General features: G+C 37.4%; 1 protein-coding gene across 1 annotated transcript; it reads left to right on the forward strand.

The window, feature by feature from the left end:
- The first annotated feature begins 8,086 nt into the window (after positions 1-8,086).
- On the forward strand, positions 8,087-8,727 carry LOC142233583 (larval cuticle protein 65Ag1-like). The gene is made up of 2 exons (XM_075304543.1): positions 8,087-8,262; positions 8,360-8,727. The coding sequence occupies exons 1-2, from the start codon at positions 8,135-8,137 to the stop codon at positions 8,553-8,555; spliced, it is 324 nt and encodes a 107-aa protein (XP_075160658.1). The 5' UTR covers positions 8,087-8,134; the 3' UTR covers positions 8,556-8,727.
- The last annotated feature ends 6,273 nt before the right edge of the window (positions 8,728-15,000 follow it).

The following is a 15,000-nucleotide window of genomic DNA, read 5'->3' on the forward strand; positions in this document are numbered from 1 at the left end:
GGTATAGCCCCCATATAGACCAATCTCCCGATTTTACTTCTTGGGCTTAAAGAAACCGCAGTTTTTATTCAATTTAACTGAAATTTGAAATCTAGAGGGATTGTAGGACCACAAATACGTGTGCCAAAAAATTGTGAGTATCGGTCCATATTTTGGTATAGCCCCCATATAGACCGATCTCCCGATTTTATTTCTTCGGCTTATAGAAACCGCAGTTTTTATTCAATTTACCTGAAATTGGAAATCTGGAGGTATTGTAGGACCACAAATACGCGTGCCAAAAATTGTGAGTATCGGTCCATGTTTTGGTATGGTCACCATATAAAACGACCTCCCGATTTGGGGTCTTGGGCTTATAGAAACCGTAGTTTTTATCCAATTTGTCTGAAATTGGAAATCTAGAGGTATTTTAGGACCATAAAGAGGTGTGCCGAAAATGGTGAGTATCGGTCCATAGTTTGGTATAGCCCCCATATAGACCGATCTCCCGATTTTACTTCTTGGGCTTATAGAAACCGCAGTTTTCATCCACTTTGCCTGAAATTTGAAATCTAGAGGTATTTTATGGCCATAAAGAGGTGTGCCAAAAATGGTGAGTATCGGTCCATGTTTTGCTATAGCCCCCATATAGACCGATCTCCCGATTTTACTTCTTGGGCTTATAGAAACCGCAGTTTTTATCCAATTTATCTGAATTTGGAAATCAAAAGGTACTTTAGAACCGTAAAGAGGTGTGCCAAAAATGGTGAGCATCGGTCCATGTTTTGGTATGGTCCCCATATAAACCGACCTCCCGATTTGGGGTCTTGGGCTTATAGAAACCGTAGTTTATATCCAATTTGCCTGAAATTGGAAATCTAGATGTATTTTAGGACCATAAAGAGGTGTGCTGGAAATGGTGAGTATCGGTCCATATTTTGGTATAGCCCCCATATAGACCGATTTCCCGATTTTACTTCTTGGGCTTCTAGAATCCGAAGTTTTTATCCTATTTGCCTGAAATTGGAAACTTAGAGGCATTTTCGGGTCATAAAGAGGTGTGCCGAAAACGGTGAGTATCGGTCCATATTTTAGTATAGTGCCCATAAGAACGATCTCCCGATTTAATTCCATGGGTTTCTAGAAACCGTAGTTTTTATCTGATTCGCCTGAAATTGTAAATATTCTGGTATTTTAGGCTCACAAAAACGTGTATCGGATTAAGTTTTTATCGGCCTCCATATAGACCGACTTCACTTCTTGAGGGTGTAGAAGGCTCACTGATCATGAAAATTGCTTAAAACTCAATGTAAAATTTCCAGATTTTACTTCTATAGATTTAAGATTTCAAATCAAGACGTTATTGTATAATTATCTTGCACACTTACAAGAGATTTTCTTGCACACTTACAAGAGAGTTAATGGTTCCTCTAAAACTCAAACAAAAATGGTTCTTATAAATCCAGAATCTGATATAGTCCTCATAGGTGAAATCTTTAAATTTATCTTCGGGAAGTGTCGGGAAGTCCTCAAGCCCTCCTGAAATTTCAAAGGAAACCCTAATATTTGGTTCATGGTGGTGGGTATTTAAGATTCGGCCCGGCCGAACTTAGTGCTATATATACTTGTTTTTACTAACATTGTGTTCCACCCTAGTGCATTAGCCGACTTAGATTTTGAGTCTATCAAATTCTGTCCAGATCGAGTGATATTTTAAATTAAATGTATTTGGGACAAACCAACACATTTGACGGATGTGATATGGTATCGAAGATTTAGATCTACAAAGTGGTGCAGGGTATAATATAGTCGGCCCTGCCCGACTTTATACTTTCCTTACTTGTTTTTAAAATACAAATATTTTTATTTATTGCCAAAATAAAAATGTGGTAATTAGCAAATTTCTTTGGAAAGATACAAAAAAAACTATAACAAATACACAACGATTACTACCCCAGTCCCATTTGCAATACACATCAACCTATTGCAAATACCAAGAAGTGTTTGTGTATTTCTATTCGATACATATTATGTGATGAGCTTTGTTATCCAACTTTTGTGAACTTTTTGGGGTCTCAGAATAATACTTTAATGCCTTATACTAAGAATAGCCGTGTATGAAAATATTTAGACTTATGAACGAATGAGTGATCGTATACGGCTGAGATCATATCTACTATATAGGATGCCGTAGTGAGCAGAAATAACCCATGGTTGAGGATTACAATAAGTATCGTAAATTTCTGTACCAGTTGTTATTAAATATTGCAAATTGTTTGATTGCTGCATAAAGAGATAATTACATACGAATCTTTTAAAAGGTGCTAATGTACAACACCCTTTACGCAATTAAATTTTCACATGATCTATCAGCTAATAGTCTTGCATTTAAAACATAAGTGGTTTGAGTAGATAATACACAAAAGTGTTTAGATAAAATTTGTGTAACTTATTTATTAAATACCTGTTGTTTTATTAGTTCGACTTAAAACGATTTTTTGTGTATAGCTTAGTTTTGAAAAAAAAAAAAATAATAATAAATAATAACTATTCAACATGTTTTTATTCATCTCTAATTATTGTTATACCCTACATCACTAATACCCTACTGATTACAATTTTATGAAAAATTATCTGCAATCTTCTAAGCAAATTGATACAATAAAAACTGCAAAAAATGTATATCTTTTCTAAGAAATTATTGTTAGGAATGTTTATTTCAGGACAAACAAAGTTCGTTTGGGGGGAAACGGGGTAACCGGTATCATACATAATGATTTAGTTGGCTTTACGAAGACAACTTTAACAGAAACAGAAAACTTCGTTGGTCTAGATCAAAGCTTCGCAACCCTTTCCCAATATAATATTAACAAAATTTTCTATAGAAATAAAATGTTGACACAAATTTCTATACAAATAATATTTTGACAAAATTTTCTGTAGAAATAAAATTTTGAATTTTTGACAACATTTTCTATAGAAATTACATTTTTTAAACAATTTTTTTTACACTATTAGAAAAATATGTTTTTCATATATTCCGATATAAACAAAATGTGTTTCGGGCACAATTTTTAAACACAATATATTTAAGTGCAAACATATTATGTTCCTAAACTAACACTAAATGTTTGGGACACATATGTTAATATGTTAAAATATATTATGTTTGGGGAATGAATGTTTCATAAAAATAATATGTGTGAATGTAAATATATATAAATTTACAAATTTCGAGTAAACATATATATGTTATGATATTTTATTCAGAAAATGACAGAGAGAGTATAGAGAAAGGAATAAAGATGGAAACCGGGAGGGTTGACGAAAGACACTTACCGATGGCAAGGTATCTTAAAACTTCCTAACACCGTAATATATACCACATAGTCCATACGTGATATATATTAAACTAAAAAAGGCCGATTAAATACGTATATAATTAAGTTTAAAGTTTCTACAGAAATAATATTTTGACAAAATATAATTTTGACAACATTTTCTTTAGAAGTAAAATTTGGAAAAATTTTTCTATTGAAATAAAATTTGGAAAAATAATTTCTATATAAATAAAATTTGGAAAAAATTTTCTATATAAATAAAATTTTGACAAAATTTTCTATAGAAATAAAATGTTGACAAAATTTTCTATAGAAATAAAATTTTGGCAAATTTTTCTGTAGAAATAACATTTTGACAATGTTTTCTATAAAAATAAAATTTTGGTAGATTATGTTTGGCTCGAGTGGCAACCATGATTATGAACCGATATGGACCAATTTTTGTGTGATTGGGGATCGGCTATATATAACTATGGACCGATATGGAACAATTATGGCATGATTAAAAGCGGCCTTATACTAACACCACGTTGCAAATTTCAACCGAATCGGAAGAATTTTGCTCCTCCAAGAGGCTCCGGAGATCAAATCTGGGGAACGGTTTATATGGGGGGCTATATATAATTATGGACCGATATGGACCAATTTTTGCATGGTTGTTAGAGACCATCCACACCACGTACCAAATTTCAACCGAATCGGATGAATTTTGCTTCTCTTTAAGGCTCCGCAAGCCAAATCTGGGGATCGGTTTATATGGGGGCTATATATAATTATGGACCGATGTGGACCAATTTTTGCATGGTTATTAGAGACCATATACCAACACCATGTACCAAATTTCAGCAAGATCAGATGAAATTTGCTTCTCTTTGAGGCTTAGCAAGCCAAATCTGGGGATAGGTTTATATGGGGGCTATATATAATTAGGGACCGATGTGGACCAATTTTTGCATGGTTATTAGAGACCATATACCAACACCATTTACCAAATTTCAGCCAGATCGGATGAAATTTGCTTCTCTTTGAGGCTTCCCAAGCCAAATCGGGGGATCGGTTTATATGGGGGCTATATATAATTATGGACCGATATGGACCAATTTTTGCATGGTTGTTAGAGACCATATACTTACACCATGGACCAAATTTCAGTCAGATGAGATGAAATATGCTACTCTTATAGGCTCTGCAAGCCAAATCTGGGGGTCCGTTTATATGGGGGCTATACGTAAAAGTGGACCGATATGGTCCATTTGCAATACCATCCGACCTACATCAATAACAACTACCTGAGCCAAGTTTGAAGTCGATGGCTTGTTTCGTTCGGAAGTTAGCGTGATTTCAACAGACGGACGGACGGACATGCTTAGTTCGACTCAGAATTTCACCACGACCCAGAATATATATACTTTATGACAAACTGAATGACAAAGTCAATATACCCCCCATCCTATGGTGGAGGATATGGTAAAAATATTTTTGAAAAACTAACTATTTTCTTTCATTGATAGGCTAAGAAGTTTCCGAACCGCCCTCGTATGGAAGTCTACAAATAATTACGAACCGATATGAACTTTTGCGCGGTAATTAGAGTGTATTGAAATATGGGGGTCGCCTTATATGGGGGCTATATACAATTATGAACCGATATGGACCAATTTTTGTGTGACTGGGGACTGGTTTATCTGAGGGCTATATAGAACTATAGACCGATATGGACCAAGTTTGGCATGGAATCGGATGAAGTTTGCTTCTCCAAGAGGCTACGGAGGTCAAATCTGGGGATCGGTTTATATGGAGGCTATACCTCAAAGAGGTCCGACTTGACTTGCGGATCCAAAATCTTGGAACTGTGGAAAACTTATTCCTATATAAACCAATAGCAAGATTTTATCTCCGGAGCTTAATGAATATGCAAATTTGATCCGATCCGGTTGTATAATTATATCATAATCATTCAGTTTACTCTTTTCAGTATACTCAGTAGTTCATAAGTTAATCTAATTAAACAAAAAGTAGAGATTTGGTTAAAGTATTGAAAATACTATATATTCAAACCATTCAAATATATATATTTTTAAGAGCTCCCCCAATGAGATGAGTTTCATAATTATTCATTTATTGATGATGACTATATGCTGCCAAAGATACGCACGCATCAAAACATATTTGAACGAATAAGACATTCGTTTAAAGTTGATTGATTTGAAATGTGTAAGTTCCAATGCATTTTTTTGCGTTATTATTCACACTCATTTGTGGCACCATTCCAATTAACTTCAAACTCAATGAAGCAGATACATCAATATACCTTGCAAAATACTATCGAAACTCACTATTAGCCTAAGACTAATTTGAAACGGGAAAATACTTCGAAACATTGGCGATTGAATTCGTTAAAACGAATTAGATTCTCCCTACATATTCGGGTTCAATGTTGACATTTTCCTAAGAGAAAAGAAACATAATACTAAAGGGTGATACGGTAAAAATTTGGTCAAGGGAAAACGCGTGTAAATCGGTGAAATCGTTTATTTAAAAAATCAAATTAAATTTCTTTTTCAAGTTCAATTAGTATAAAATTCAAGAAAAATATTCAGTTAGGCTTTCGCTTTTCCAAATCCGAATTGCCGTGCCTCACACTTGACACCTGCCATCAGATTTTGTACAGCCACCTTGTTCACCTTCTTCGCCGCAGAAACCCAGTTTGCCTTGAACTGCTGTTCGTCCTTAGCAGTTTTTTGGTCTTCTTTAGGTTCCGCTTGACAATAGCCCAGTATTTATCCATTGGGCGGAGCTCTGGCGTGTTGGGAGGGTTCTTGTCCCTGCACGTTGTTGGCGGCGTACCACTCCATGGCCTTTTTACCGTAATGGCAAGATGCCAAATCCGGCCAAAACAGTACGGAACAACCGTGTTTCTTCAGGAAAGGCAGCAGACGTTTATTCAAACACTCTTTCACGTAAATTTCTTGGTTGACAGTCCCGGAAGCTATGAAAATGCTGCTTTTCAAGCCACAGGTACAGATGGTTTGCCAAACCAGATATTTCTTTGCGAACTTAGGCAGTTTTAGGTGCTTGAAAATATCTGCTACCTTTCCCCTTCCTTTTGCCGTATAAAACTCCTGTCCCGGAAGCTGCTTGTAGTCGGCTTTGACGTGGGTTTCGTCGTCCATTACCACGCAGTCAAACTTCGTCAGCATCGTCGTGTACAGCCTCCGGGATCGCGCTTTGTTGTCGTCGTATTTTGTTTATCATCGCGATTTGGAGTCACTACCTTCTTGTTAGTCGATAGTCCTGCTCGTTTTTTGGCTCGATGCACGGTTGTAGACAATACACCCAGCTTATTTGCGGCATCTCGGAGAGAGGATAGGGTTTCGCTTGAAACTACCGGCAACTCTCTTTGTCGTCTCAGCGGCTTCCGGTTTTCGATTTCCCCCAATCCAGACTTCCTGGCTATCGACAAACGTTCCCCAAACACTTTAATTACATTTGTAACGGTTGATTTGGCAACTTTTAGCGATTTTGCCAGCTTTGCGTGCGAGTAGCTCGGATTTTCGCGATGCGCGAGCAAAATTTTGATACGCTGCTCTTCTTGCTTGGACGGCATTTTGACAACTGAAGAGTGAATTCCAAAATCAAAATAGGAGCAACATTCTAACAACACACACCTTCAAAATAAGGGGTGTTCAGGTTTTTTAAATGCAAAATTGAAAGAAATACGTCAAGTTTATATTGACCAAATTTTGACCGTATCACCCTTTACTGTGGGTAAAAAATAGTTTTATAAATTTCACACGCATGGTATCTGTGCCCAAAAGTAATCACTAGTGTTTACTATAAGCTTATATTACTGAAGTACAAAAAGCATATTAGTCGGTTTTTATATAGATCCGTTGAATGTTGTGTGCCGTATAAAATCTTTGCCGAACCGAAAATTGCAAAAGGCAACATGATTCGGTGATGTAGCGAAACCCATGGGGTCTATATATGCTAATACCAAATATGATTTAATAATAGTCTTCACAACTGAATGCAAATACAATAGCCAACCAATAGTCTCTCTTTCTCGCCTATTAAGGTAAAGTTCAAAAGTTCGAGTAACTCTGATGATCTATTCATGACACTAGAGTCACTTTAATTTTGATTTATTTCTTTGAAATATGCAAATGAACCATCTAGACCAACGTCCGGCACTCGAAGTGTCCGTCCATCTATGAGTGCACACATTAATTTGCCTAATCTAAACTCGGAAACGAACACATTCAAGAAGCCCTCAAAGAAGAAAACAACCACAAAGGTGTTTCCTTAGAAATTTGCCTGCAAGTGGAGAATCCATTATTTGTCGCGCGTTAGTTCAACACCATTATCGTCGAAGTTTACTTGACCAAAATGGAAGATAGAAGGCGCGAGGTAAGTAGAAAAACAAAACGTCTAAACAAGAAACCTAATACCGAAATATAGTGGAAGAAGACTAGATGTCAGATTAACAATATAATTTTGACAAAGTGTAATTATGATGATGGAAGCTTTCAGGTGAAGATAATGTTGAATTGGAGTCTATTGCTGCTGCAAAATGATAAATATCTTCTTTTTATTTTTGGTTTTTTGTTTTTAGGGGGGAAACAATGAAAACATGATGATCGTCATGAAGAAAGACTCTTTTTTAAATGTTCGAGCAGGTTGTATCTATCAGCTGTATCCGAAATGCTTTTCGAATCGGCCAGCAAATGAAATAACTATAAAAATGGAAAGAATCTCATCATTGGACATCATAAATCTTACAACGTTCTTTGTGAATACAACAAAATACAAAAATGAAATTCGCCATTGTTTTTGCCGCCTTCTTCGCTGTTGCCTTGGCTGCTCCAGCTACCCAGGATTATGCCAATGCTGAAGTATTGCGCTTGGAATCTGATGTCAGACCAGAAGGTTATAACTTTGCGTAAGTATCCGGGAGAGATCAACTCTCAACTCATATTTTAGTATGTTTTCTTCGATATATTCTACATTTTACTGATTTTAATTTCTAATATTTTTAGTTTGGAAACCAGCGATGGCAAAACTCACCAAGAAGAGGGTTCCTTAAAGAATGTTGGCTCCGAAGATGAAGCCATTGTTGTCCGTGGTTCTTACTCATTCATTGCTGATGATGGCCAAACCTACACTGTCAACTATGTTGCTGATGAAAATGGTTTCCAACCCGAAGGTGCTCATTTGCCCAACATTGCCCACTAAACTGTTGAGTTAGTTGGTAGCCAAGGATTTTCCTGCCGATCTTTAATCTCATATTTAGTAGACAAGAGCTGTTTAAATAATCCTCCCTTCTAAAAAAAAGTTATAAAACAAAGAAAAATGTTATAGTATTAGTTGCAAATAAAGGCATAAAGTGTTGAAAACTCTATAAGAAGGCGTTCTTAGTTGAAGTTGTCATTGAGCTTAACATGGAATCGGGCAGCACACAGTGATAAGAGAGAAGTTCAGCAATGTGGTATCACAATGGATTGAATAGTCTAAGTGAGCCTGATACGTCGGGCTGCCACCTAACATAACCTTACCTAGTTGAAGGGAAGCTACCAGGGCGGACTTCAAGGATTATATATCAGTGAATGATTGGAGCTCATAAAATACCATGAGTGTTGTTTTGAAAAGGCCAGCCAACGGTTAAAGGATATATTCTGACCAGATCGTCCGGGTCTGATGGATTTACTCTGACGTAATTGCAAGCAGTAACTTACAATTTATCCCTAGGCTGCAAGGATTATACGAAGGATCTCTTAATTTATCATATAGTCCACGTTAGTGGAATATATGAATTTCCCTAAAGCAACCAAATCCTTTCACACGGGTGCAAAGAATCTGCAAACAATCAGCTTATACTCATCCCTTCTTAAGAATCTGGAATGGCTGATAGATATATATCATCCGAGATCAATAATAAATGCATTATCAACTATAAATGGTGGGAGCCACCGTGGTGCAATGGCTAGCATGCCCGCCTTATATACACAAGGTCATGGGTTCGATTCCTGCTTCGACCGAACACCAAAAACGTTTTCAGCGGTGAATTATCCCACCTCAGTAATGCTGGTGACATTTCTGAGGGTTTCGATACTTCTCTAAGTGGTTTCACTGCAATATGGAACGCCGTTCGAATTCGGCTATAAAAAGGAGGTCCCTTGTCATTGAACTTAACATGGAATCGGGCAGCACTCAGTGATAAGAGAGAAGTTCACCAATGTGGTATCACAATGGTCTGAATAGTCTAAGTGAGCCTGATACATCGGGCTGCCACCTAACCTAACCTAACTATAAATGGTGAAAAAGGGAGGCTAACAGGTAAAGCTGTTATGTTTTCTCAGTGTTATTAAATTTCGAAAAGCTTTTTGTGTTTTTTGCATGGAAAGAAAAGTTTAATTTGTGCCGGTGTATTTTAATTTATTCATATAAGTGATTAGTTTCATGAAATAGTTCAATGTTGGTTGATTCTCCGTGTAATTAATCTATATTGTACTTAACAGGTTGGCTGATAAGTCCCCGGTCTGACACATAGATGACGTCGCTAGTATTAAATGCATATTATTTTTATATAGTACCAACTTTCAAATGATTCGTGTCGTGACGTCTGTAAGTCAATTAGTTTGTGAGATAGAGCGTCTTTTGTGAAGCAACTGTTGTTATTGTGAAAAAAAAAATGGAAAAAAAGGTATTTCGTGTTTTGATAAAATACTGTTTTCTGAAGGGAAATATACGGTGGAAGCAAAAACTTGGCTTGATAATGAGTTTCCGGACTCTGCCCTAGGGAAATCAACAATAATTGATTGGTATGCAAAATTCAAGCGTGGTGAAATGAGCACGGAGGACGGTGAACGCAGTGGACGTCCGAAAGAGGTGGTTACCGACGAAAACATCAAAAAAATCCGCAAAATGACTTTGAATGACCGTAAAATGAAGTTGATCGAGATAGCAGAGGCCTTAAAGATATCAAAGGAACGTGTTGGTCATATAATTCATCAATATTTGGATATGCGGAAGCTCTGTGCAAAATGGGTGCCGCGCGAGCTCACATTTGACCAAAAACAACAACGTGTTGATGATTATGAGCGGTGTTTGCAGCTGGTAACTCGTCATACACCCGAGTTTTTCCGTCGATATGTGACAATGGATGAAACATGACTCCATCACTACACTCCTGAGTCCAATCGACAGTCGGCTGAGTGGACAGCGACCGGTGAACCGTCTCCGAAGCGTGGAAAGACTCAAAAGTCCGCTGGCAATGTAATGGCCTCTGTTTTTTTGGGATGCGCATGGAATAATTTTTATCGATTATCTTGAGAAGGGAAAACCATCAACAGTGACTATTATATGACGTTATTGGAGCGTTTGAAGGTCGAAATCGCGGCAAAACGGCCCCATATGAAGAAGAAAATGCGTTGTTCCACCAAGACAACGCATCGTGCCACACGTCATTGAGAACGATGGCAAAAATTCATGAATTGGGCTTCGAATTGCTTCCCCACCCACCGTATTCACCAGATCTGACCCCCAGCGACTTTTTCTTGTTCTCAGACCTCAAAGGGATGCTCGCAGGGAAAAAATTTGGCTGCAATGAAGAGGTGATCGCCGAAACTGAGGCCTATTTTGAGGCAAAACCGAAGGAGTACTACCAAAATGGTATCAAAAATTTGGAAGGTCGTTATAATCGTTGTATCGCTCTTGAAGGGAACTATGTTGAATAATAAAAACGAATTTTGACAAAAAAATGTGTTTTTCTTTGTTAGACCGGGGACTTATCAGCCAACCTGTTATTCTCATTGAATTGTTTGTCTGCTAAATAGTTTGTGTTATTTTACAATAACAACAAGTGTGCTTTGCTTTCTAGTACCAGTTGTTTTTTTCTCTTTGTGCATGTAATTTTCTCAGTGGCTGTGGATATACATACATTGTTATCAAGCGGTGTTGTCAATACTTGTATTGTTGATTTGTGGTCAAACGGTGTTGTCAATACTTGTATTGTTGATTTGTGGTCAAACGGTGTTGTCAATACGTGTATTGTTGATTTGTGTTTTTGCGTTTTTAGTTTTGTGACATCTTAGTATATTGAGGCAGTGAGATGTTTTCATTTGATTTTTGTTATAGTTTGTTTTATAATTTGTATTTGGATTTCAATTTAAAAATGTATTTTGTTACTGAATTCACCATGGTATGATCGAATGAGGATTGCAAAATTGCTTCTGATGATGAGATTGTTTTTGTATGCTGGCTTTGTAATGGACACTGGCATACGAAATGTGCTGGACTTGCTGCAAGGGTGGTAGATGAGTTGTACGTTGGTAACAACGGTCTTAGATGGTATTGTGTGAGATGTAGGAAGATTAGTGTGGAGTTCTATAACTTTTTTAGGGAGGCTACGTCTGAGGTGACTATGATGAGGCGTGACATCTGGGAGTTCTATTCGAACTTTGTTAAATTTTCGACGTTGTTTGATAGGTTTCCGGATCTTTCGTCATTTGTTGGCTCTCCTGTATCGGGAACGAAACGGAAGAGGTCTTCCAGGAAGTCGTCACCGAAGGAGGGTCGTACTAAGGTTGTTGGGACTGGTTCGGGGCTGCCGAAATCTGGTGTGGGATCATCAACGGTTGTGTCGGGGTGTGTCAGCAGGTGTAAGGGGTACGAAGGATGCGATGCCTAGTGTTACCGGTACGTAGGAAGGTGGTGCCGTATCATCACTGCCCCGAACGGCTGTGACTGCTCCTATTGCTTGTCATCCTGTTCCAGTTATTGTATCTGAACAGCCCACGCAAGCTCCTGTACCGATTCCTTTGGTGACTGACTCGATATCGTCTTATTCGCGGGGTCGTGGGGTTGATTCAGGCTTGTCTCTCATAAGTTTCGCGACGCCTACTTTGTCGGATTGCCCTCAGTCGAAGGGGAAAAGTTCGAGGAAAACTTATAATTTCAGAGGAATACATCAGAGAATGCATGGCGCTCAAAGGCATTATTTTAAAAAAGCAACCACAACTTTGGCCAAAGATTAAAGGATATATTTTATAGGAATCTGATTGAATTACTCAGGTGGAATTGCAACAAGTGACTCATAGAATTATTCCAAGATTGGCGGTCATATACAAATTCTCTATCTACTTATCATATATTTTGAGAAATTTGAAGGAGACAACATTTGTTTTCATCCCTAAAGCAACAAAATCCTATCAATCGGGTATGAAAATTCCAAGTCAGCTTATGCCCATTCCTACTTAACACTCTGGAAAGGCTGAGATATATATATCATAAATCTAGCATTGATCCAAGATTGATCTCGAAACGACAACATGCATACTCGACTGGGACTTTATTGAAATCTTACTATCTGTCAATGAATACCCAATTGTGGCTTTTCTAGGCGTTGAAGCGGCATTCATTAACGTCCATCCGAGACACCTCTTCTTCAGAATAAAATAGCATCTGGTTTCCTTAGAAAAAGGCAAGATAAAAGTGGTAACGTACACAGATGACATGGTATTAGCAGTCAATTAGAGATATTATACAAAGAACCCTCTGAATTACAGAGATATTAACGAAATTCCCTTGGTGAGTGTGCAAACTACCTCAAAGCTATTATTCAGGTAGCTGAATTTTAAGCTTAGTATTGAAGAAAGGTTGTGAAAAGACTAGGTAGCATTGTACTCGTGCAAACGGGAACGAAACTAAACTAAAAATTGTGCATTGACTAAATACGCCAGTAGTTAAACCCATAATGATATATGGTATTGAGATCTGGTGACCGGCACTTCAGCTGTCGACTAGTTTTGATAAAGATAATCGAATATATGATAAAGATAATCGAATAAATATATCTTACACCCGATATGCATTTAATTGGTCGCAGAGGTCAAAGTTTCATATAGATTTGATCCAAGTTTCGCACAAGGAGTACAATTGAGGGTGCGAAATATACTTGAAATCGGTTCAGATTTAGATACAGCTGTCATATATATCTTTCGCCCGATCTAGATTCGTATGGGTACCGGAGGCGAAAATTTCATTCTGATTTACTGCACTGAGAGTAGAGTTAACATTTAAGCAATGAATTTGAAGGATTTAAGATGATATCAAACTTTTTGTTTTCCAAACAGGTGAAGGGTATAAGAAAACACCCCCGACTTTAGATTTTTCTTAATTGTTATACCCACCACCATAACACATCAAAATATCGATTTCTAACTAGGTCGATTAAACCAGTGTCGACTGTGAGAGTTGTTTTTCATCTGCAATAAGATAGGATATCTGATGAAACTTCGGATGCCTTGATATATCTAAGAGGCTACTTGAAACTATGAAGTATAAACAAGTATATACGGCCGTAAGTTCGGCCAGGCCGAAGCTTATGTACCCTCCACCATGGATTGCGTAGAAACTTCTACTGAAGACTGTCATCCACAATCGAATTACTTGGGTTGCGGTAACACTTGCCAATGGCAAGGTATCTTAAAACTTCCTAACACCGTCTTCTAAATTACAAGGTAGTCCATACGTAGTATAACTAAACTAAAAAAGGCCGAATAAATACGTATATAATTAAGTTTAAAGTTTCTATAGAAATAAAATTTTGAAAAAAAATTCTATAGAAGTAAAATTTGGAAAAAATTTTCTATATAAATAAAGTTTGGTTAAAAGTTTCTATAGAAATAAAATTTCGACAACATTTTCTATAGAAATAACATTTTGACAATGTTTTCCATAAAATTAAAATTTTGGTAGATTATTTTTGGCTCAAGTGGCAACCATGAATATGAACCGATATGGACCAATTTTGTGTGATTGGGGATCGGCTATATATAACTATAGACCGATATGGACCAATTTAGGCATGGATATTAGCGGCCTTATACTTCTATACACCACGTTGCAAATTTCAACCGGATCGGATGAATTTTGCTCCTCCAAGAGGCTCCGGAGGACAATCGCAAGCCAAATTTGGGGGTCCGTTTATATGGGGGCTATACGTAAAAGTTTACCGATATGGGCCAATTTTTACATGGTTGTTAGAGACCATATACTAACACTATGTACCAAATTTCAGCCGGATCAGATGAAATTTGCTTCTCTTAGAGCGATCGCAAGCCAAATTTGGGGGTCCGTTTATATGGGGGCTATACATAAAAGTGAACCGATATGGACCAATTTTTGCACGGTTGTTAGATACCATATACTAACAAAATGTACCAAATTTCAGCCGGATCGGATGAAATTTGCTTCTCTTAGAGCAATCTCAAGCCAAATTTGGGGGTCCGTTTATATGGGGGCTATACGTAAAAGTGGACCGATATGGCCCATTTGCAATACCATCCGACCTACATCAATAACAACTACTTGTGCCAAGTTTCAAGTCGATAGCTTGTTTCGTTCGGAAGTTAGCGTGATTTCAACAGACGGACATGCTCAGGTCGACTCAGAATTTCACCACGACCCAGAATATATATACTTTATGGGGTCTTAGAGCAATATTTCGATGTGTTACAAACGGAATGACAAAGTTAATATACCCCCATCCTATGGTGGAGGGTATAAAAACAAGTATATACGGCCGTAAGTTCGGCCAGGCAGAATCTTATGTACCCTCCACCATGGATTGCGTAGAAACTTCTGCGAAAGACTGTAATCCACAATCGATCTTAACACT

The sequence above is a fragment of the Haematobia irritans genome, chromosome 4, assembly GCF_050003625.1.
Source record: "Haematobia irritans isolate KBUSLIRL chromosome 4, ASM5000362v1, whole genome shotgun sequence".
NCBI classification, from domain to species: Eukaryota; Metazoa; Arthropoda; class Insecta; order Diptera; family Muscidae; genus Haematobia; species Haematobia irritans.